This window comes from Cydia fagiglandana, chromosome 9, assembly GCF_963556715.1.
Source record: "Cydia fagiglandana chromosome 9, ilCydFagi1.1, whole genome shotgun sequence".
NCBI lineage: Eukaryota > Metazoa > Arthropoda > Insecta > Lepidoptera > Tortricidae > Cydia > Cydia fagiglandana.
Window position 1 is genome coordinate 6,379,248 of NC_085940.1, and position 22,510 is coordinate 6,401,757.

The 22,510-nt window shown below is 36.6% G+C and overlaps 2 protein-coding genes across 2 annotated transcripts in view; one reads left to right on the forward strand and one right to left on the reverse strand.

The window, feature by feature from the left end:
- The first annotated feature begins 143 nt into the window (after window positions 1-143).
- Window positions 144-1,477, forward strand: LOC134667201 (oxidoreductase-like domain-containing protein 1). The gene is made up of 3 exons (XM_063524525.1): window positions 144-272; window positions 352-477; window positions 1,163-1,477. The coding sequence occupies exons 1-3, from the start codon at window positions 267-269 to the stop codon at window positions 1,361-1,363; spliced, it is 333 nt and encodes a 110-aa protein (XP_063380595.1). The 5' UTR covers window positions 144-266; the 3' UTR covers window positions 1,364-1,477.
- An 11,879-nt stretch (window positions 1,478-13,356) lies between these two features.
- Window positions 13,357-22,510, reverse strand: part of LOC134667142 (guanylate cyclase 32E-like) — a 186,937-nt gene continuing 177,783 nt past the window's right edge. The window contains exons 25-33 of the mRNA XM_063524433.1: window positions 21,866-21,975; window positions 20,806-20,914; window positions 20,510-20,590; window positions 18,929-19,140; window positions 18,433-18,574; window positions 17,501-17,606; window positions 16,195-16,278; window positions 15,091-15,185; window positions 13,357-14,220 (exon numbers count right to left, since the gene is read on the reverse strand). Coding sequence (XP_063380503.1) covers window positions 13,980-14,220; window positions 15,091-15,185; window positions 16,195-16,278; window positions 17,501-17,606; window positions 18,433-18,574; window positions 18,929-19,140; window positions 20,510-20,590; window positions 20,806-20,914; window positions 21,866-21,975 — 1,180 coding nt within the window. The 3' untranslated portion in view covers window positions 13,357-13,979. The remainder of the gene's footprint in view (window positions 14,221-15,090; window positions 15,186-16,194; window positions 16,279-17,500; window positions 17,607-18,432; window positions 18,575-18,928; window positions 19,141-20,509; window positions 20,591-20,805; window positions 20,915-21,865; window positions 21,976-22,510) is intronic.

Genomic DNA, 22,510 nt, shown 5'->3' on the forward strand with positions numbered 1-22,510 from the left:
TTTTATAACTTCAAACGTGAGTATTATATTCTTTGCTTCAAACCAAGCATTTACTGAACGCAACTTATGAAAAATCATAGACAAGTCAAACTGTCATTGTTGTCAACTTGTCAATGTCAAATATCATCAAATATCAAATAAAAGCTCATCAGCTGGATGTACAATGTTTTGTATTTTTCCTTTTGTAAAATATGTAAATGTTAACTTAAATTTCTAACTAGAGACAATGATTCTTAAGTAGCAAAACTATAGCATAGAACAAAGAAATGGTTGTAAGTACCTTCAAGTATGAAAAATTTAAATATAATCATCTATAAGGAAGTGTTTTTATTTTAGTCTCTTAAATTTCAGATTTCAAAACTCTTGCTCCTAAGACCATTCAATAGAAACAATTTTAGACCACGTATTAAATACTGTACAACGAAAACTGAAGCGGAAATAGAAAAAGAAAAGGAACTTGAGCGGCTAGCAAATGACGTAATAATTACAAATATTTATCTTTTTAAACACAGATGTTCTGGTCTTTAAAGAACACACTGCCAATCTGGTGACTGGTCTCATAATACCGTCTTTGTCACGTTTGCCTGGTCTTAACAAAAGTAAACGATAAAAAAAAATCATTTATTCAGATGAAATAAACCCTATTTTACAAACGTTTTTCTTCTGCCAAACTGCAGGGCAGTTGCGTTATGTGCTCAGTTGCCTGTTGGTATTGTGGCTACTGTTCAAATTATATTTATGCCTGCATCATTGTTGTCCAAAAGCAATTCAGAGGTGCTAAGAGTCTATATTATTATATTGTAGATGTTGTGCAGGGACGCCTGGTGGGAAACAGGTGGGTTGTTGATTGCTTGTTGCATTAATTGGAGTGGAGCTGCAGGTTACTGGTTTTTTGCCCATCCGGATTAGTGATCCTGATCTCCCACTGTTACCAAACAGTAGGGATTACCAGTTTATATCAAAAATTGCTGCCTGCAATCCCTACTATTTAATATTATAAATGAGAAAGTAATTCCGTCTGTATATCTGTTACTTCTTCACACTTAGATTTGGTATGGAGATAGTTTTATGGACCAGGAATGGGCATAGACTAGTAACCTATATAAATAGACTCAATGGCTCTCACCTCACTGTATCATATATCATATGTCATATGTTACAGGCATCAATAGATGAACCCCCAACATCATGCTGCCAATCCGGCTGTGCCAACTGTGTCTTCATTGTGTGGGCGGAGACCTTGAGTAAGAAGATGAATAATGCGGGCCCGGAGATAGCGGAGAAGATCATGAAGTCAGTTCAAGACCCATCTCTGAGAGCCTACTTGGAAATGGAGCTAAGGCTGCGAGGAGTTAATAAATAGCTTCATTTAGTTAATAGAACTTACACAGTCGGAATTAAATAGATAGTGATGGTCAATGTGTCCAAATATCCTCCTAAGGCCCAGCCATATGAAATGAAAAATGCAAAATTCGCCACAGAAATTTGAACCTACAATGTAGGAAACAGAGTTGATTTTGCATTGTTCAAAAACTGAACGAAACAAAGCATAAAAGCAACTCTGTTCCAATTGAATATGATTAAAATTTAATTGAACTGAATAAGTACTATAGGTAGGACCTTGGGTCTTAGGAAGATATATTGTTACAAGCCTATGTTACCATGAAATAAGGATGTGTTCCACTATATTTGGCCACTTTACCATCATTATTTATTTGATGCTATCTGTACTAGTGATCCAAAAGACTCGAGCCTTTGGAGCTCTTTTTTTAGGGCTCGCCTCATCTCTTGACGCCTAAAAGGCTAAAAGCCTATTTAGCTCTATAGCCCCCGAGCCTAGTTCTATTTACTCTTGGGGCTAATAACCTTATTAAGCCCCCTAAAAAACTTAGACTCTCGGGGCTTAATAAGGTTATTAGCCCCAAGAGTCTAGGATCTTAAATGTTATAAAATGTAAAAAAAAAACCGGGCAAGTGCGAGTCGGACTCGCGCACGAAGGGTTCCGTACCATAATGCAAAAAAAAACGGTCACCCATCCAAGTACTGACCACTCCCGACATTGCTTAACTTTGGTCAAAAATCACGTTTGTTGTATGGGAGCCCCACTTAAATCTTTATTTTATTCTGTTTTTAGTATTTGTTGTTATAGCGGCAACAGAAATACAGCATCTGTGAAAATTTCAACTGTCTAGCTATCACGGTTCGTGAGATACAGCCTGGTGACAGACGGACGGACGGACAGACGGACGGACGGACAGCGAAGTCTTAGTAATAGGGTCCCGTTTTACCCTTTGGGTACGGAACCCTAAAAAGAACTAGGCTCATGGGCTGAAGAGCTAAATAGGCTTTTAGCCTTTTAGGCGTCAAGAGATGAGGCGAGCCCTAAAAGAAAGAGCTAAAAGGCTCAAGTCCTTTGGATCACTAAATTCTGTACAGCACTCACATAATGTTGAGCTAGTTATATATTAGTTTAAACCCGAACTCAAAACCGAGTCATAATCAAAGCTGTATGTATGTATGTTCATTTTTGAATTTACTCTAGTTCCATTAGTTTCTACATTTGAAAACCATAGAAATCAAAAGATTAAGTAAAAGTTGTTAGTATTATATTAATATTTGACTGTATTTTTAATATAATAGTAGTAGCTTATTTTTTAACAAATATTTATATAGATATTTAGTCTAATTAGATAAGTTAAATAAAATCCTCTTGTATAGTTCACACATACTAAATACATCATTTATTTTGCAAATTGAATTGTGTCTAAGTGCCTCAATTGCGAACTAAAACCACAGAAGAAATAATAGTACTACCGTACAGAAAGGACACTTCCTACAAACCCGAAGTTTGACAGCGATTCAGGGTCGAATCATGCTATCCCTTTCTAATATATGGCACTATCCCTTTCGGCAATTTAGGGTGGTAAAAATCAAGTGATTATCTTATCTATGGTCTTGCACGCAAAAGGAAGTCAAGTGGTGCCAACCCTAATAATTGCCCTAATAACAGCAATGCTGAGGCGAACGGCGCCGAGGAGTGTCTCCCCACTGCTAAAACCCAGAATTTTCCCGACAAAGGTCCAACAGACATTAACTGAGGGCCTACCGAGAAAACAGAAATTCGCAAATTGCGGGGATCTTTCTCTTTTACTCCAATGAAGGCGTAATTAGAGTGACAGAGAAAGATGCCCGCAATTTTCGAACTTCGACTTTCGCGGTTAAGTACCCTGCAGTTTACAAACGTAGAAAATGCGTGCAAAGCTAAAATACAAAAATTATATGTAGATATATGTTACGTGCACTACCTCCTTTTCGTTTAATACGTATTCGTAAAGAGGTTAATTGCGTCTGGTAAATGTACTATTCTTGGGTAGGTATAGGCCGTATAGGGCATAGAGGTTCAATAAAATAGAGATGACACGGGGGGCCAAACGACCGAACGAGATGCACTTATAGAAATTTCAGTAGGAGTAGCAGAGAAAGCGGTATTATTGCTTGTCCTTGTCTCAGTCTCACTTTTTGTTTGTTCCCCACCAAAAATATTAGTATGGTTTATGGTGGGCAACAAATAACCCGACCGAGTTACGTAGATTATTTTTGGTATGTTGTCAGGAATGTTAAAACGTGTTTTTAATATTGTCGCTTTGCGTATGTTTGGTCCCTCACGGAGGCACGCGTATAGCTCATCTATGTAATACTAGGTCTATGGTACAGGGAATTAATACTAGGTCTCTAAAATCTCTATGCCATTAAATACCAATTGTCTACGACTAATTGGTCTCCGAATACCAATTGTCTACGGCTAATAAAATTGGAGATCGTGAAACCTCTGTCACCAGGCGAAGTCAATATTTAAGTACCTATAGTACCGTACTTAAATTGGTACATAAATACTTAGTTTTACTTTTATTATAGGTAAGGTGTATTCGGGTAATACCGAATGTCGGATAATTCCGAAATTTAGATGAAAATCACCCTTAATTCCATCATAATAAAAGTCTCTTTTCGGAATTATCCGACAGTTTTCGACATTCGGAATTACCCGAGTAAACCTTACCAGAAATTTAGCGCCTGTAAGAAACTTCATAGCAAAGTACACATTAGCAAAACAGTTTTCACACCTTTTATCATTATCCAATTCGCTTCGCACATCTTGAATTAATGTGCCTATCACAGATTTAGTAGGTACTTTGAATGGAGTGAATCTTCGTCGATGGCACTATCAACCTACTTGTAGGTACAGTCATCAGCAATAGTATCTTACACAACTATATTTGGAGCGCAATAAGAGCGCGTCATATATTTTTGCGGCCCTAGTTGTGTAAGATACTATTGCTGATGACTGTACCTAGGTATATCCAAAAATCACTAATTTCTTAACCTAAACTAACAACTAATACAACTAATCACAAAATTCGTTCCGAGTCCCTCCAGATGCAAAGGTATATAATACAATCTCGCAAATATATATAGTCTGACAAACCAAATTTGTCAGTAAATAAGAACAACAAAACTAAACTCACCCCTTTCTTTTGGGCGCTAGTACAGTCACCTGCAATAATATGTTAACTACTCTTCGAAGGCCGCAAAAACATGTGACCTGAGAGCCTACCGCGAACCACGTTCGAAGTGTTGCCTCCCTGTCAACCCTACGGACAAATTTACAAGTGCGATAGAGAGGCAACACGTCGAACGTGGTTCGCGGTAAGCCCTATGCTCTTATGGCTCTACAAATAAAATCGTGGCAGAGGGCCTACCGCGAACCACGTTCGACGTGTTGCCTCCCTGTCACACTTACGTACGAATTTACAAGTGCGGCAGAAAGGCAACACGTCGAACGTGGTTCGCGGTAGGCCCTCAAATACTTTGCGGCATTGTGTAATATATTAATTTTATCGTAGGTGGCTGTACTTAGCTTAGTGTACAGTCAGCAGCAGATATACCTGAGCGGGTAAGGTGTCCAAGAAAACATATACACTTCAATCGTCACAAAAATAAGGACATCTTAGTTGTCATTTTCACTTAGGCTTTCAGTTCGTCACATATACCTTAACTTCTGAGTTTTTCTTTAACACATACACCCTTATTTAATCACAATGACAATAACGGTTAGAATGTCAGTGGTAACTAAGCGCTCAAATTCAAGCTGCTGTCATGAATACCTAAGGTCGCCTCCATAAACTCGCGAACTAAATTGACATGAGTTTGACAAATAAAATGATACCAGGCCGCGTAGCCAAGATGCCGATCGCTTACGCTCCGTAGCGATCGAAACACAACTGTCACTGTCGCACTAATACGGAAGTGTGATAGAGAGACATAATGGTTTTCGTTGTCGACGAAGCGATAGCGATTGTAACCTCGGCTAGTTGCCCAGGAATAGCAAAGAAAAAATAGTCACGGGTATATGTCGATAAAATGATATCGATAAGTAAAATATTGCACTTACTACCCATGTCGTAATTATAAAGGGGTCACAAACGATTTCGATTAATGTGAATGTGACGAGAAAAGTGGTTAATTCGATTGTAAGATTGTGTCGTTACCAATCAAATCAGGAGGTGCGGATGAGAAACTGACAAATTTCAGTGTCATGTTAGTGTGCAACAACTTGCCGTTCTTTATTTCAAGAGCTCGGTTGTCGCCATAAATCTAAAATTGGTGATTTAATTTTATACATGTGGCCGGTAGATGAGATTGATCCATAATTATTTATACTTGGTCAAGCAGATCTTGTCAGTAAAAAAAGGCGGCAAATTTGAAAAATGAAGGCGCGAAGGGATATCGTCTCAAAGTAAATTTGAATTTCGCGCCTTTGTCTACTGACAAGATTTGCTTGACCATCTATCTTCTCAACTCAACTCAAGTCAACTTAAACGTCCAGTTTAGGGACTGGTCTTCACAATCGAAGCCATAGGGATACCGAGGCGATTTAATTTTTGCGTCCACACCACTCGAATTAAATGAGAAATTAATCACATTATACGAAATATTTCCCCGTCTGGGCCGGCCTTTTTTGTATTTTGAGCCAAAATCACTTTTTCTATGTTATCACCTACAACTTAATTGTTACTCTAGCTGTAAGTTTTCCTAACAAATAAAACAAAATAAATATAATAAAATATTTATTTAATTACAATATGTTTATTCAATATCTTTGTTTCTATTAGGTACTATAAAATTGCACAATTTTGGAAATACCGACATTCTCTAATTCAAACTTTTTTGAAAATATCGATATGAACAACACTGGCCAAACTGTGGTATCATTTGTGCACATTGACCTGTCAATTTAGTTCGCGAGTTTCTGGAGGCAACTGTACACGCACTGCAAATCACGTACGTCAGCAGCCAGGGTGCCACCAGTTGCTAAGCAGTTGTTATTTCAATGGTAACTAAGCATCAACATTTTATCTGTTTAACTTTAAAATAAATACTGTCGCAGCTATGAATTGACACCTCCTTTCTTAAAGAAGTATTTTATCGTTAAGTGTCAAACTTAGACAATAAATAAGTACAGTAAAGGGCCAAAAAGAATGCACATCGAGCTTTAGAAAGAGGCAATCGGCTAATTTCGACTTCGTATAGCGATATCTGTGTCGCACACACCATGACGTTTGTTTTGTCAGTCATGGTTCAAATGCGAGAGAGTGCAGTCGCCTATCTAAGTCAATACCTATATATATAGAGCTGCTAAAACCCCTATAAAATTAAATTTGTACTATGGCATCTATAGGGAAAAAAGGTAAGCCGTTACTCTACCAGTCACGCGAAATTATCCACAATGTTTATAAATATTTTTTATCTGAAGCCAACCAATTTAAAAAACATGAGGATGTTAATGTAAGTAATTATTTTAAGAAGGTTCAACAGAGATTTGTCATTACAATATTACACTTTTTGTCGATCTTATATAAAATATATATTTATGAAGATTATTTTTCCCTAACAAGAATATAGCAATAATTAAAAATAGTTACATCGTGTTTTACAGCTCTATATATTTCACGTGAAATCAAAACAAAACAACAATAAAGTATTTAGTTCTAAATTCAAATTCTGATAAACGACTAACCTAATAATTGATGTACATGGAAATGAGCATTCGTTTGTATTCGGAAATGCGATGATTGCCGATGTGCATTCTTTTTGGCCCTTTACTGTAGGTTCTACGAGTATGATCGGTTTTTTATTTTAAGCATAAGCGTAGAGCATATTATATATGTTAATATATTTATTTAGCCCGCTTATTGTACTAAGATATACTATACAGGGTGGGAAAATCTGATACTATAAGATATACACCGATCTCTTCTTAGGAACCATGTCATCGATTTTAGTAACACGAAAAACTGCATTCATACATTTAAAATTGTGTACTCAGCTCGGGAATCGAACCCCGAACGTTTTGAAAAATAAAACTAAGACTATTTCTATTTAATATCGATTGTGTAGGTCTTAAGCTTAAATTTAATGTTACTTTGAAATATGATGTCTGAAATTAATAAAATGCATTGATTTCATATCCTTTAATTTAATTTAGTAAGTTTTCGAAGAGACCCCCATTTTTAGGGTTCCGTAGCCAAATGGCAAAAAAAACGAAACCCTTATGTCCCTCATGTCTGCCTGTCTATCTGTCCGTCCGTATGTCACAGCCACTTTTTTCCGAAACTATAAGAACTATACTGTTGAAACTTGGTAAGTAGATGTATTCTGTGAACCGCTTTAAGAGTTTCACACAAAAATAGAAAAAAAAAACAATAAATCTTGGGGGTTCCCCATACTTACAACTGTAACTCAAAATTTTTTTTCATCATCACGTATAGGACGTGTGGGGTATCTATGGATAGGTCTTCAAAAATGATATTGAGGTTTCTAATATTTTTTTTTTCTAAACTGTATAGTTTGCGCGAGAGACACTTCCAAAGTGGTAAAATGTGTGTCCTTCCCTGTAATTTCTAAAATAAGAGAATGATAAAACTAAAAAAAATATATGCTGTAAATTACTATGCAAACTTCCCCCGAAAATTGGTTTGAACGAGATCTAGTAAGTAGTTTTTTTTTAATACGTCATAAATCGTAAACCGCAATTTTATTGTTGCTTGCTGCTATGGAACCCTTCATGGGCGAGTCCGACTCGCACTTGGCCGCTTTTTTCCGCACAGGAGTAATCTAAGTAACGCCCACTGCGAGTTCAAACCTATTACAACGTTCTGTTAGAAAGTCGTACATACGCTACAGTGACATAGCTTCAAAAATTATATAACATAAAATCAAAAGACACAAATTATGAAATTAATAATAGATATGAAACCCAAAAAAATAAAAAGCTGTAATCTCTAGGTGCGTACGACTGAGATTAGTACCCGCGGTCTCTGCTTTGAAAAGCAAACGCCTGTTACTGAGACCACAACGTGCCTTGACAATTGGCTCTAAATTCCGCTTCAGTTAGCTTTCGCTATGTGTCATTCGTTTTGACGATTCTGTTAAAAGAAATAGTTTGCAGTAAGTTGACCGAGAGGCTCCTGTCAAATGGTTGAAGGATAAAACGTGAGATAGATGTATGTGATGACAAGACTGTACTGCTTTCGATGATTGTCAAAACGCTTTACCTGAAATTAGCATGGCTATCTTTCATTCAATATTCGACCATACTTGTATGCTTTAAAGACTATTTTTCCATATTGTTCAGACATATTTGACACGTTGACCGCTTAGATACCATTGGTTTTTTGACAGCTAAGGTATCAATGACTTGTTGTAAGTGTAGAAATTAATGAATAGCGACTGTTAAGATATTTGTAACACGTTAAGCGCTCACAAGTAAATACTACTATGACAGCCAACAACTTTTTGACAGTTTAAACGTTTACCTCTCTTTGAGCACCTGGAGTGTATAGCGAGTTCTGCTGCTGACTGTACATGACTAGCGTAAGACAAAGGCAGTATCATTATCTCTGTCTCTGTTTGAAATGAGACAGTCCCTCGCTATATATTTTTTATAGTCGCTGGTTCCGATGTCCGCTGTTTTTATTAATCTGTCAGCTGGTATCTCATGAACCGTAACATGAATAGGTACCTACCTTACGGTTGACATTTCCACGGTGTATTTGTGTAGCTGGTAGGTACAGTCACCTGCAATAACATGTTATACTCTTCAAAGGCCGCAAAAATATGTGACTCGCTCTTATGGCTCTACAAATAAGATCGTGTCAGATAATTTTGCGGCCTTCAAAGAGTAACATGTTTTTGCAGGTGACTGTACCTACTTATAAAAGTTAGTTACTTATAAAAAAATCCGGAAATCGTTTTTTCCAAGTTGCGATTTCTTCCATTCGCAATTTTTACCTCTTTATTATTTCTCAAATGTGTTATTTCCCGTAAGCATTTCAAAACATTCGCATTTTCCCTATTATATTTTACTTTTCTAAAGGAAATATATTATTCCATTTTTAGCAAGTTATGAAATCTTATTAAATTGGCTGATCAAATCAGGTGGTGTGGGCGCAAACGTCGATTCAGCTAGCCGATTTCACAAATTGCGGGCATTATTCTCTGTCACTCTAATTACGCCCTGATTGGCGTAAAAGAGAAATAATGCCCGCAAAATAAGCCCCTCTGGTTTACTGTCTAGCTGTCTATAAACTGGGGGTCCCATAATAATTGATTGTCCTTGTAATGTTACGTATAAAACTCATTTCGCATAGGTAGTTATTATTGTACTGTAACTATTAAGTAACATTTCTGAAAAATTATAGAACGAACCTACCTTAATCTAGGGTAGGTTAGATTTTAGGTTAGGATTTTTCACAACCTATGCAATATATTTTCGAAAATACTTTCTGTTTCAGCTGGAGAAAAATTATGCGTAAAGAGTTTTAGGGCTTGTGCACAAATCACGCGAGGTTCGATAGGCGGAGGGGGGGTCACGAAAAAATCGCGATAGATCACGTTGGGGGAGGGGGGTATAAGGCAACCTTACGTATATTTTTCTACAGTGAACGAAACTAAGAAAGAAAGACCTACCACATGAGTAGATACTTTTTCTTCACTTTGCACTTCAAAATAGCGAGTCCATTTAACGAAAAAAGAAAAATAAACAAGATTTTCTATTATACAATACTACTTATCTTAAAATTAGGTCGAATGAAATAATTTCAAAAAAATACACGCGAGGTTGTGTGGGGGGAGGGGGGTAGCAAAAAACCTCACCAAATATCACCAGGGGTCAAAAAGGGTCAATAGTCAAGGGGGGTCAAAAAGTAGCCGAAAACACCTCGCGTGATTTGTGCACAACCCCTTATGCGTAACATTACATTAGGACAATCAATTATTATGCAACGAGATAGGCACCGATATGTGCTACGTTTAGCATTGTCTGTATAAAAGGCCTACTGCGAACCAAGTTAGACGTGTTGCCTCCCTGTCACACTTACGTACGAATATACAAGAGCGACAGCGAACACAAACAACAACGTCAAAAACACGTCAAAAGTGGTTCGCGGTAGACCCTCTGTACTAGAGATCCGGTTACTATCCGGTATCCGGCCTATCCGGCCATTATTTTACTATCCGGCCGGATACCGGATAGTGATCAACTAGCCGGCCGGATACCGTATAGTAACATTGCTTGATTTCGGAGTAAACAAAATGAGTCCGCGCGAACGTTTACTAGGAATCAGGTCAAACCTGCAGAATGCGCACCTGAAAAACCGAAATGTAGGTGTATAGTTCCGCTGGCCGAATATTCGGCGGCCTGATACCGGATATTCGGCCAATGATCAGGCCGAATATCCGGTATCCGGCCAAACAACTATATCCGTTGTATCTCTACTCTGTACCCGCGCTCGCGCCAAGCGCAGAACCCGCCCGTGACCTTGAATTAATTCTGCAAACTACCGATAGACCCGATCCCGAGGAATAATTATTCATTGTTTTGTACTTCCTTCACTCAGCAGTGTTGGGCGTAATTAATTACTTCTGTTATTTAATTATTAGTTGAATTAAATGTAATTTAAATGAATATGTAATTTGTATTTGTATGTAAAATTACATTAAATGGTAATCAAATTGCCTTACTACTTTATCTTAACATTTGACCTATAAGTAATATAGAAAAGGTAAAAAAAAAACACACGGCACACCAATGTCTGAAAAAAATGTACTTAATTTAATTTCATCAACCCTTTTCCAGGCAAAGTATCTACCTACAATTTATCGACCACATATCTAAACCGAATTATTTTCAAAATTAACAAATTGCTGAAATGTGATTATTTTGTCTTCAGATGAATCACCAAAACGACTCCAACTGTATTTGAATTTAGGGAAAATATTCTAGAACCTGGAAAAAAAAAACGTAGTAGGTAATTTTATTATCAGAAATTATATATGCAGTAACTTTATTGTAATTGGCATATATTTTGTATAAGATTATAACATATTTTTTATCCCCGAAATCATCCCTTAAGTGGATTAAATTGTGGACAAATATAGAAAAGAAGGGGTAAGTCTGTACATTTGACCCGAGTTTGAAGTTAAGCAACACAATTTGTAATTCAATTACTTTTTCTCCAACACTGCTACTCCGAAAGCAATTATGCTATCAAAACAAGAAACTATTATTCTGTGTTACACGAAATGTCTCCAAGTTGTTGATTTGTCCGTAAGGACGGCAGTAAGACTATTTTGAGGCCCGAGGACCTTTAGAGTAATAATTTGATAAAGTTTGGAAACTACAAATAACATACTAGACTCTAGGGATATCCAGATTTACTATTACATATAACTCTACTCATTGACAATAGTCAATAAGTTACGACCATAAACAGTGTACCTACATAAATGTAGGTAGATCACGTTTAATAATTTTGTACAAACACTATTGTTGGTAAATTCTCAGTAAGTACAAATATAAAAAATGACAGACAAATGATTCACTCATAAGTAGTTCATTTACACGGTCTATTTAAATAGAAATAACTTTTATTAATAAAATAACACATAATCTAAACCTAAAACTAATTTATTATCAGGTTATTATATACTTTCCACTTTTAATTAAAGTAACACAAATAAAAATATTTCATTAAATAATTTCATTTGTTCAAAGGTTATTTTGCAGAAGTTTTGTATTGTAAGATGTTTTGCTTTTATGATACAAGCAGTTAATTTGGAGGGCATGATATAATATCAATTTTACATTTTGTAGGATTAAGGTAATTTAAAAAAATGTGGAACGATAGTTCGTGCTATAAAAACAAAGGGCCTACCACTAACATCGAAAATCGAAATTTCATTACCTTTAGTTAGGGCAAAGACATGTGTAACTTCGTATAAGATGAATAAAGTCAGAAAAAAACGTGCCTCGGAAATCAAGAAAAAGTCATTCTCGGATAGATGGCGCACACACCTTTAGCCTATTCTCGGGTAGATATCAGTGAATGAACATGGGTCAAAATGATATAAAAATAATAAAATCATTTATCCATATATATTATTTTTTTTATAATTTTATACTTGTTTATTTTGAGGTATAGTCGTGTGTCGATAGATGGCAGTAAATTTACAGTGACTACAACATTTACCATGACATGACAGGACCCCTCTATACTACCTATCTATTCTTTTTGGTTAGGGGATGGTGCGAGTGGCTCTAAGGGTATCGTTCGATTTAAATTAGATTCGCAATCAGTCTTGTTCTGTGGGATTGACATAGGGTAGTTTGTGGTAGGTTCGTGTAATTAGTCGGGAATGTCGTTATCTTAACCCTTTCAACGGCGTACGTAAGATACGTATACGTACGAAAGATACGTACGTACGTAGGCGTCGTGTGCTGTCGTAAGAACTCGCTTAGAGCCGTATTCTGATTTTACACTTTAATAAACCAGTTTTTATGTTAAAATTTTGATATTGTTGTGAATCTTGACACGGTTCGCTGTGAATCTCTCGCGCACCAAAAGGTAACCACCACAATAAGAATGAATTGAATAAGGAAAATCTTTTAAGATTATACCAATAATTTTGGCGTGTGCGTGACATTTTTTACGCTAAGATATGTCAGTAAAAAATTACCTATAATGTTTATTTTTAACTTGCTCAATTATTATTTAGTTCAATGTAGTTGGTTCAATTCACTTGTCAAAGGCATGAGTTGCTGTAGGTAGTACTGTCAAGAGGAGATTACCAAAAATAAAACCCAGAAATACAGAACCTATTTTAATTAATTTAAAACCAAACGTTTTATCAGAAAAGAAAGCTATAAACATTAATGTGCTTTATTTAATTTTAAATTACCTATAAAGCTATGTTAGTCTACAATTACAAAAAAACGTATTATTACTTCCTTACGAATTCATGAACCGAAAAACCTAAATTCTAAAATTTAAAACATCTAATACATATTGAGAAATATTTATTAACAATATAATAATAAAAAATATGAATCACTAGATAATTAAGTTATAGTTTAGCACGAGGAATCAAATGTTTAACAAATGTGAAGGTAAAATAAACTTAATAGGTGACGTACATATTTGGTCCTAAAACATATAAGGAGCATTCCACGGGCTGTCCCGTACAAACGCATTTTATTTCCTGTGTTGCGACTTTTTTTTTGGTATTTAAAGCAGGCGATTATTTCTCTGTGCATATTTTTGACCATTTGTCATAGAAATGGAAACTCTTATACCTACAAATCTTCGAAAAATTCGCGTTTGTACAAACGGTAGACAAGACGGTAGACAACGGTAGACAATACTTGATTTTGGTTGTAAAATGTTATAAAAATTAGGGTAACGTTTTCCGAGGTTACAACAGGGGTAACAAAATTGAAAAGGTTGAATCATTTTAAATTCTCATACTACTTTTAATTTCTTACATTATTTATAACTTCAGCCAGCAGCGTAGTAAGCTGTTTCATTAAGAATCTCTACAAGTTTCAACAACCTCCACTGAACTTGGAAAATAAACTAGATATTTTATTTTAACACCTCTCCAAAGCTAACTTTCTTACACTGTTTTCTAAGCGAATTCGGATCAACAACAGCGTATACTAGATTCGTTATTCCACACAAGTTTTTCTCCATGTCTAGTTTGAAGTAACCTTCGTCGCCCCATCTAGCGCCCCATGAGTTCTTGACCAGCCAGTACCTTTTACCGTTTTCTTTCCCGTAGCCAACTATGAGTACGGCGTGTGTTTGACTTCCCGGTACTGATAGACTAAAAAAAAAAAAAACATTAAATATACTCTAACGAACATAATATATTATACAGGGTGTTTGGTATATCGTTTGCCAAATTAAAACGGCAGATAGGTTGAGTCATTTGCTATCTTCTCATGCCTAGAAAAAACAAAATTGGCCATGGTTTTTTTTACTACTATTACGCAAGTGAAATTTTGGAATTAACAAAAAACTGGCATAGAGTGGTAATTTTTTTTTTTGCGTCAAATTCAAAATTTCTAGGCCTGAGAAGATAGCAAATGACTCAACCTATCTGCCATTTTAATTTGGCAAACGATGTACCAAACACTCTGCATCGACATGTCGAGCGATTTTTTTGACTGAAACATACTGAAATTACGCGAGTCATCTGTTTGAAACAATTTATTTATACCTATACTCATCTAAATAAGGTAGGTAGAGGAATACATATTTATTTTCAAAAAATTGATTACTTACTTGTAGTGAAATATTATCACCTATTTTTACGCAAACTAAATATCTCTCCAAAAGTGATTTAATATAAAAACTGTATTTTACTAAGCATTAAATAAGCAGCAGCAAATTGTAAAAAACTATAGTTTTAAAATAACTAGTTTTAAATTATTAAGGACGATATAGATGGTCAAGCAAACCTTGTCAGTAGAAAAAGGCGGCAAATTTAAAAGATGTAGGCGCGAAGGTTTATCGTCCCATAGAAAATTTGAATTTCGCGCCTTTTCCTACTGACAAGATTTGCTTGACCAAGTGTATAATTTTATTACCTACGGTTTAAATATAATGCCGTCAACGAAAAACGTCGGTAAGGTATGAGCGAATAAAATATGTATGTTGTTAACAAAAAAAAACTGTAAAATACAAATCTCACCAGGTATTATCATCGTACACTCCAGAGCGATAGTAATATAACGACCCCGGTACATGCATGACGGTCGCCAGAGGACCGTGCTGACGAAGAGCGGCCTAGAAAGGAGAGAACAATATAGTGAGTTGGGACTAGGGTAGATGATGATGGTAGGGTAGGGTAGGGTAGGGTGGATGGATGATGGGTAGGGTAGGGCAGGGTGGGGGTAGATGACAGGGATTTTCCTGACAGGTCAGGAATTTTGGCTTTTTGTCAGGAATGGGGACGGAACACGGAAAATGTCAGGAATTTATTGAATTGATAGACTTTTTTATTTACCTACTTATAGGAATCCAAAAACATTGTAAAAAAATTATAAATGAGATCAACTCAACTTATCAATAACTTCGTAATTATTAATTAACAAATCTTTACTCAAAGTAGGTACAACATCCTAGCCCCCTCCCCCCCCGACCCCGTCCTCCCGTCGTCGTCAATATGAATGTCAGGAAAAAAATAGGAAATCAGGAATTTTGTCAGGAAATTCTAAATTTGTATCCGGTAACCCTAGTTGGGACAAGTGCAATCATATCATGGGAAAACTGAGCGGCTACCGCGAAATTCGCAAATTGCGGGGATCTTTCTCTTTTACTCCAACGAAGGAGTAATTAGAGTAAAAGAGAAAGATTCCCGCAATTTGCGAATTTCGGTTTTCATGGTAGCCGCTCTGCATCTACAATAACAATCCTGTCACATGTTCTATAGAGTCGGACCAAAAATAGTCTGCAGCGGATTTGATAGCCCACGCGGTCACAGAATAAATAATAGTACTAGGTACAGAAGACTCACTCCCTAACAAAACGCGTCTGTTACGATCAGCACAGATATGGCCGCTAGGTGGCGACAGCGCCACGCGCGGCTTATGGCAAACCCCAAAATTGAGGCCGAACGGATGTACTTTTAGCTACCTGTAGCAAAGCGACGAAATCGCGGAGTGAGCCACGCCTGACGCGGTGCAAGTGTCATTTATACGTCATAATTTCATAGAAGTATGACATTTTAAATAACACTTTCGCTGCGTGGGCTATCAAATCCACCGCAGACTGTTCTTGGTCTGACTCTACTTACCTTAATGGCCTTGATTTCGTTCTGCAATCTGATGTAATTGTGTATATACATTAATCGTGTTTGTTTCAAATGACAATATCCCTCCTGAAATAAATGTGTATATACCTATATTGTAAATAAAACTTAATTGAAAACTAATAAAATAAGTAGGTAATTGCTCCAAAAACTAAGCAAATATTTTGACGCATTACTTAGAAATAGCTTAACATTTTGACCGACATTTATTTATTTATTTGGAGCCTTACGTGTCCCACTGCTGGGCAAAGGCCTACCCCTAATTTGACCGTCATTATTAGTTATTTTACCCTTTTACATATTATTTTACCCTTTGGGTAATGAACCGTAAAAAATATCTAAAAAAACCGGACAAGTGCGAGTCGGACTCGCCCACCGAGGGTTCCGTACTTTTTAGTATTTATTGTTATAGCAGCAACAGAAATACATCATCTGTGAAAATTTCAACTGTCTAGCTATCACACGGTTCGTGAGATACAGCCAGGGTGACAGACGGACGGACGAACGGACGGACAGCGGAGTCTTAGTAATAGGGTCCCGTTTTACCCTTTGGGTACGGAACCCTAAAAATAGAAACTACAAAATAAACACATTATGGCTGCGATTCATTACACAAGTTACGCCCCCCAGTGTCAGGGACGGCCGCGAAAATGCCGGAACTTGACACGATACGACCAAAACTTCCCCTTGTGGTTGAAGGTCGCTAGACGTTCAGTCGGAACTCTCACCACGAAATATTTCAATTCGCATTGTGCCGAAATTCCAAGTTTGAGACCCGGATAAATCCGGACTTCGCTCGTACATACTGGACATGTCATCGACCTTCGTAAGATAATGTGTGATGACGCCATGCTGCCGTATTCGAACTTCAAGATATTCACAAGAGACGACACGTACTAGATCCATTCTATTCTAGATATGTTATAGTTTGGATATCAACTAGTTCTCTTTTGCAGCGCAACTCGGGCAACCAATGTCACTTTTACGTTAGATAGAGTAAGATATCTATTAGATGTGAATTGGATCTCTATCATCTCTGAGTTATATCCTGTGGAAATCGTTCAAGAGTATCTCCAGAATCGCGCAAATGTCAAATTTGACAGGTTAGATCTTAAACATATCGTTATCGTATCTTGGTGATGTCTATCAGATGTCTAATAGATGTCTATTTCAAAATCGGAATCGGGCCCATGTGGTACCCGTTGGGTTACGCGGTGATGCCTTTAAGAGTTCTTGACTTTTTAAGAGTTAAACTGTGACTTTGGTAGTCTTGTTTCTTATTTCCTCTTACCATTGCCAAATAAGGTCCATAATCTTTTCTTAAGGGAATGCCATTCTTTTTGACCCATTGCAGGCTAGAACTTAAAAATCCACCATTACATCCCTGATTGCCATTTCTGAAAATAAATGTAATAATTCAATACAGATTATTTATATAAATTGTCAGCAAAGTTAAAGCTAAATATCCAAATAGCTTCGCTAAAATTTTGTTCCACTAATCTCATTTGGTGACTTCGTCCGCGTAGAGGTTGTAACCCCATTATCACGAAATAGTTATACAAGTGCGAAAAAAAGGAAATTCGAAACGAGTGGCGATTAATTAAAACACGTCCGATGGGAATGTTTAAAATCGACACGAGCTGCGAATTACCAACTCGCACAGGTATCGTACAACGTGTTACATTACATATGTCCTTTTAAACTATCGACATACGCACGGAAAGTGCTCTTTCCCTCACTAGTGCGGAAATAAGCACTTTCCGTTTATATGGCGAAAATTTTAAGGGCGACGTTGTACTGTACACGTGCGATTATGTAATTCGCAACTCGTGTCGATTTAAAACACTCCTATCGGTCTCTATCGCCACTCGTTCCGAATTTCCTATACTTTCCGCACTTGTATTTTGAATCGTAAATCACTATTATTCGTAGAGCTCTATTCACCATTCAGTATGAACTTTCGTCCTGTAATTAGTCCCAGAATTAAAAGCCCTCTTACAGACCGTAGATGAAGGCAATAAATCAAATGAGGTAATGAGTAATGAAGCACAACTGTTACTCAAACGTAACGAAACTCATTACCGGTCAGAGGTCATGTTTCCCGGAAAAATCTTAACAGCGTGAAGTAGAATTTCTCACACACGCCACAGCGACATCTAGCGGATGATTCGATAGCTAAAATAACTCATTGCTACTAAAACTAGGAAACGGTTGCACGCTTACCCATTCTTGCCCGTCGAGCAGTCTATGATTGCTTGTTCGCTGGCTTCTACCAGGTTGTTACAGCCATTACTGATGTATGCCGCTGACTCGATGGCCGCGGCGACTGTGAACGCGTAGCAACTCCCGCATAAAAATGTCTGATCTGAGGAAAAAAAAGATACCTCCTAAGTATACTGAGGCAAATGCAAACAGGCTTTTGCAAGAGAGCGGTTCAAAGATAGAACGGAACGTATTTTCCTTATTTGTTAAAGTCATTCCATGAAATTTTAGATTTGTTCAAGCGAAATTACATCTGTATTAATACATATTAATTAAGATTTCTAGCGACCCGCCTCTGCTTCGCACGAGTAGAACCCTAAACATTCCTCAATCGATAAGTAAATTCCGCATGAAAATCCGTTCATTAGGTTTTGAGTTTAAGAGTTTAAAATTTGTATCTTAAAGTTCGAATTGGGCAGCTAGCCTACTATGGCTATTATTTATATTCAGAACATACCTTTAACTGGCGTCACTGCATCATACGATCTCCAATCGAAGTCCTTACTGTCCTCAATATCGTCATTATCTAAAAAACTATGCGTCGAATTGACTGTTTCCCCTTTGAGTTTAGTACCAGATAACAATGCCAACTCATCCTCTGTCAAGTCTGCAAATTGGTTGACAGACAGTTTGTAAGATCCTTGTTGGCTGTTGACAGACTGTATGTATCTGTAATTAAATTACAAAATAATCAGGTAAGTAGGTACTTGAGTTAATAGCCCTAGCTAACTTTAAACAGATTTATCGTAACATAAACTTCATTTTCTTCTATGAAAATATTAAGTATGTTATAGTCATTGTCATTACACACTTTGTTATTCTGTCAATTGTGTGTATTACGGATGCAAAAATGCAATACGGTTCTCTAATGGTGTAAAATAGTCTCTAATGGTGTAGTAGTGGTGGTGGTGGTGTTGGTCCTGGGTTCGAATCCCAGTAAGGGCATTTATTTGTGTGATAAACACTAATATTTGTTCCTGATTCATGGGTGTTTTCTATGTATATAAGTATGTATTTATCTATATAAGTATGTGTATCGCTGTCGTCGCCTAGCACCCATAGTACAAGCTTTGCTTAGTTTGGGGCTAGGTTGATCTGTGTAAGATGTCCCCAATATTTATTTATTTATTTATAGTACCCTTTATGGAACTCGTACAGACAAATTAGATAAACGGGCGAGGTGTTACCAAAATAACCTTAACATCTCCTTATTGTGAAGAAAAGAAGAGCATTAATAGTTAAAGTTTATACATTAAATAGCCAAGTTTTGGCCACGCGTCGTAAAATGTTAGCAACTCACATTAAAGGAATGAACTTTCATAATATCGTTTATTGCATGATGGTAAAAATAAAAAAAAAAGTTGTTACAAATAGGTAATACAAAGTAAATAGACTATAGATGTCGCTTGTTTTACTCCTTTGAACAAGGATTGTGCCACATGTTCTAATGGCCCTATCTTTAAGGGGCCCACTGATTAGGGAGTGCTCCCGGTACCGAGTTTCTATACAAATACAGTACTGGAACCGGGAATTCCCGGTTCTCGCCATACAAACTCAGTACCGGGAGCATTCCCTACCACTGATTAACAGTCCGCCGGACGGTATCGGCCTGTCAGTTAGAACAAAATTTTGACAGTTCCGAACAACTGACAGGTTGATACCGTCCGGCGGACTGTTCATCAGTGGGCTCCTTTACTTTTGAAATCTTTGATATACTCGTATTATCACATTCAGGGCCAAGAACCCGACAGTCGGGTACACTGTTCGTAGCGACTATGCTCTCCATACGGCGAAAGCGTGGCTACGCGCTACTAGCGTGCGCACTAAGTGGCAATGGATGTGTTGCTATTGTCAAATGAATAATAATACTTGTAAGAAAAAAAAATACATTTAAACCTATCTATAGGGTTAATAAAATACCGCCCGACTCTTAGCCGCAAGATAGCATAGTGAGGTGGTGTCGTAAGTTTTTGCTACGTAAATCACGTTATTGGATCAAATAATTAGAAATACAATAATATTTATTTTCCATAGGTACCTGACATTTTTCAGGAACACAGATAACCTCATGAAGTGCTCTTCGATATTTTTGTATTGTCTATTATGTGCCAACTTGAATCTGTAATTAAACATAAACTTAATAAATTGTTTGTTAAGTATGTTGTATTATTTATTAAGAATAAGATAGGTACTTGTTTACATCTTTTCTCCATTACACTAGTATTTTTATTTTATTTTACAACTATATTATAGGTATTATTGTACCTATACGAAACGAACTTTTTAATTGTAATGAAGTAATGATGCATGATGTACGTATTTTAAAATTAATACCTTTCAAATAAGTCCGTCACGTTTTGTTGCAAGATAGGGCTTTCGAGATCTAAACGGTGTTCAAAATCGCTTTCACTGTTTCTTACGGAAGGAGAATTGCATCGAAGGTCTGTAAGAAAGTGAATTTGAAATATGTTAATGAGGGACTTTTTGTATCAATATTATTTACTAATCTTATTTTTTAGGTTAAAATTATAAATAAAATTAAATTAGGCGTTTGCATTTAAACAGTGCTGTTAAAGGCCCTAATGGAACCTCATAGACGAGTATTTTACATCTTTGAACTAATTGTAATACTTGGTACAATGCCTCAAGGGCCTATTTTAGATTTAAGCTAGTTATTAATTTCGTTTACCACTGTAAATATCTTGTGTGTTAATAAATGATCTTTAACATAAAAATAAATTAAATGTAATTATTAAAAGATAGTTATTTCCGACTATGGCATGTTATTGGCAATAAATTGTTTTGTGAAGTCGATTTTTATGTTAAATATTATCAATAATAACGACTTACTAATGGAGAATTTAGGAAAAACAAATAAATCTGAATTTACAAAACTGGCATTTCCTTTCCTATAATTTCGAAGTAAAAAAAAAAACAAAAACCGGGCAAGTGCGAGTCGGACTCGCGCACGAAGGGTTCCGTACCATAATGCAAAAAAAAAACAAAAAAAAAGCAAAAAAGAAAACGGTCACCCATCCAAGTACTGACCCCTCCCGACGTTGCTTAACTTTGGTCAAAAATCACGTTTGTTGTATGGGAGCCCCATTTAAATCTTTATTTTATGCTGTTTTTAGTATTTGTTGTTATAGCGGCAACAGAAATATATCATCTGTGAAAATTTCAACTGTCTAGCTATCACGGTTCGTGAGATACAGCCTGGTGACAGACGGACGGACGGACGGACGGACGGACAGCGAAGTCTTAGTAATAGGGTCCCGTTTATACATACATATGGTCCCTTTGGGTACGGAACCCTAATAAAATGGCTATGTGCTTATGATATTATTCTGTAAATATGATTAGATAGATACTTTACATGTAGGTATTTACTTACTATGTGGGATTTTATACACAACGGCGTCTGGTTTGGAACGACTGAAGTATTCATAAACATGCTGAATAAAATCGCGTTCGACGCCTTTATAAAACATCCTGTACTCATATCTACAAAAAATACAATTAAGAAATAATTACATAAAGAGTGTACCATTTTCAACTATTACATGTACAGTCAGTCCTCTTATTATTCAAATACAGTCCACTATCCCATTACATCTTTTTCACAGGGCATAAAATAAAATAAAAAATTGACACAAATCTAGGGATTGACGGGGCAAGCTATGCTGGCGCCATCTGCTAAATACTTTGACCGGCCAATCCCCTTAACATTTACGCGGTAATGACATTAGATGCTAATTTGCTCATTGTCGCTTCGGTGTATGAGAGTGACAGTGATATGCGCCTATATAGCGATATCCTGCTCGCACACCGGAGCGGCGTACGGATTCCCATCCATTGAAGACAGTCTTAAGTGGGATTAAATTAAAAAAAGTGAAAAGCCAGAGCGGCCGCTTTGCAAAAAATGGGGAAAACTGCGGAAAAGTTAATAACGAGGCTATTTAATAACTTTTGTGAAGTAGCCCAAATCCCACCCCCACAATATTGAAAGAAACTTGTAATAAAAAGGCTCGCGCCTAGG

Coding starts and splice junctions, on each gene's coding strand:
- LOC134667201 (XM_063524525.1), top strand. Junction 478..1,162: donor TTGAGCGGCTAGCAAATGAC/GTAATAATTACA, acceptor CATATGTTACAG/GCATCAATAGATGAACCCCC.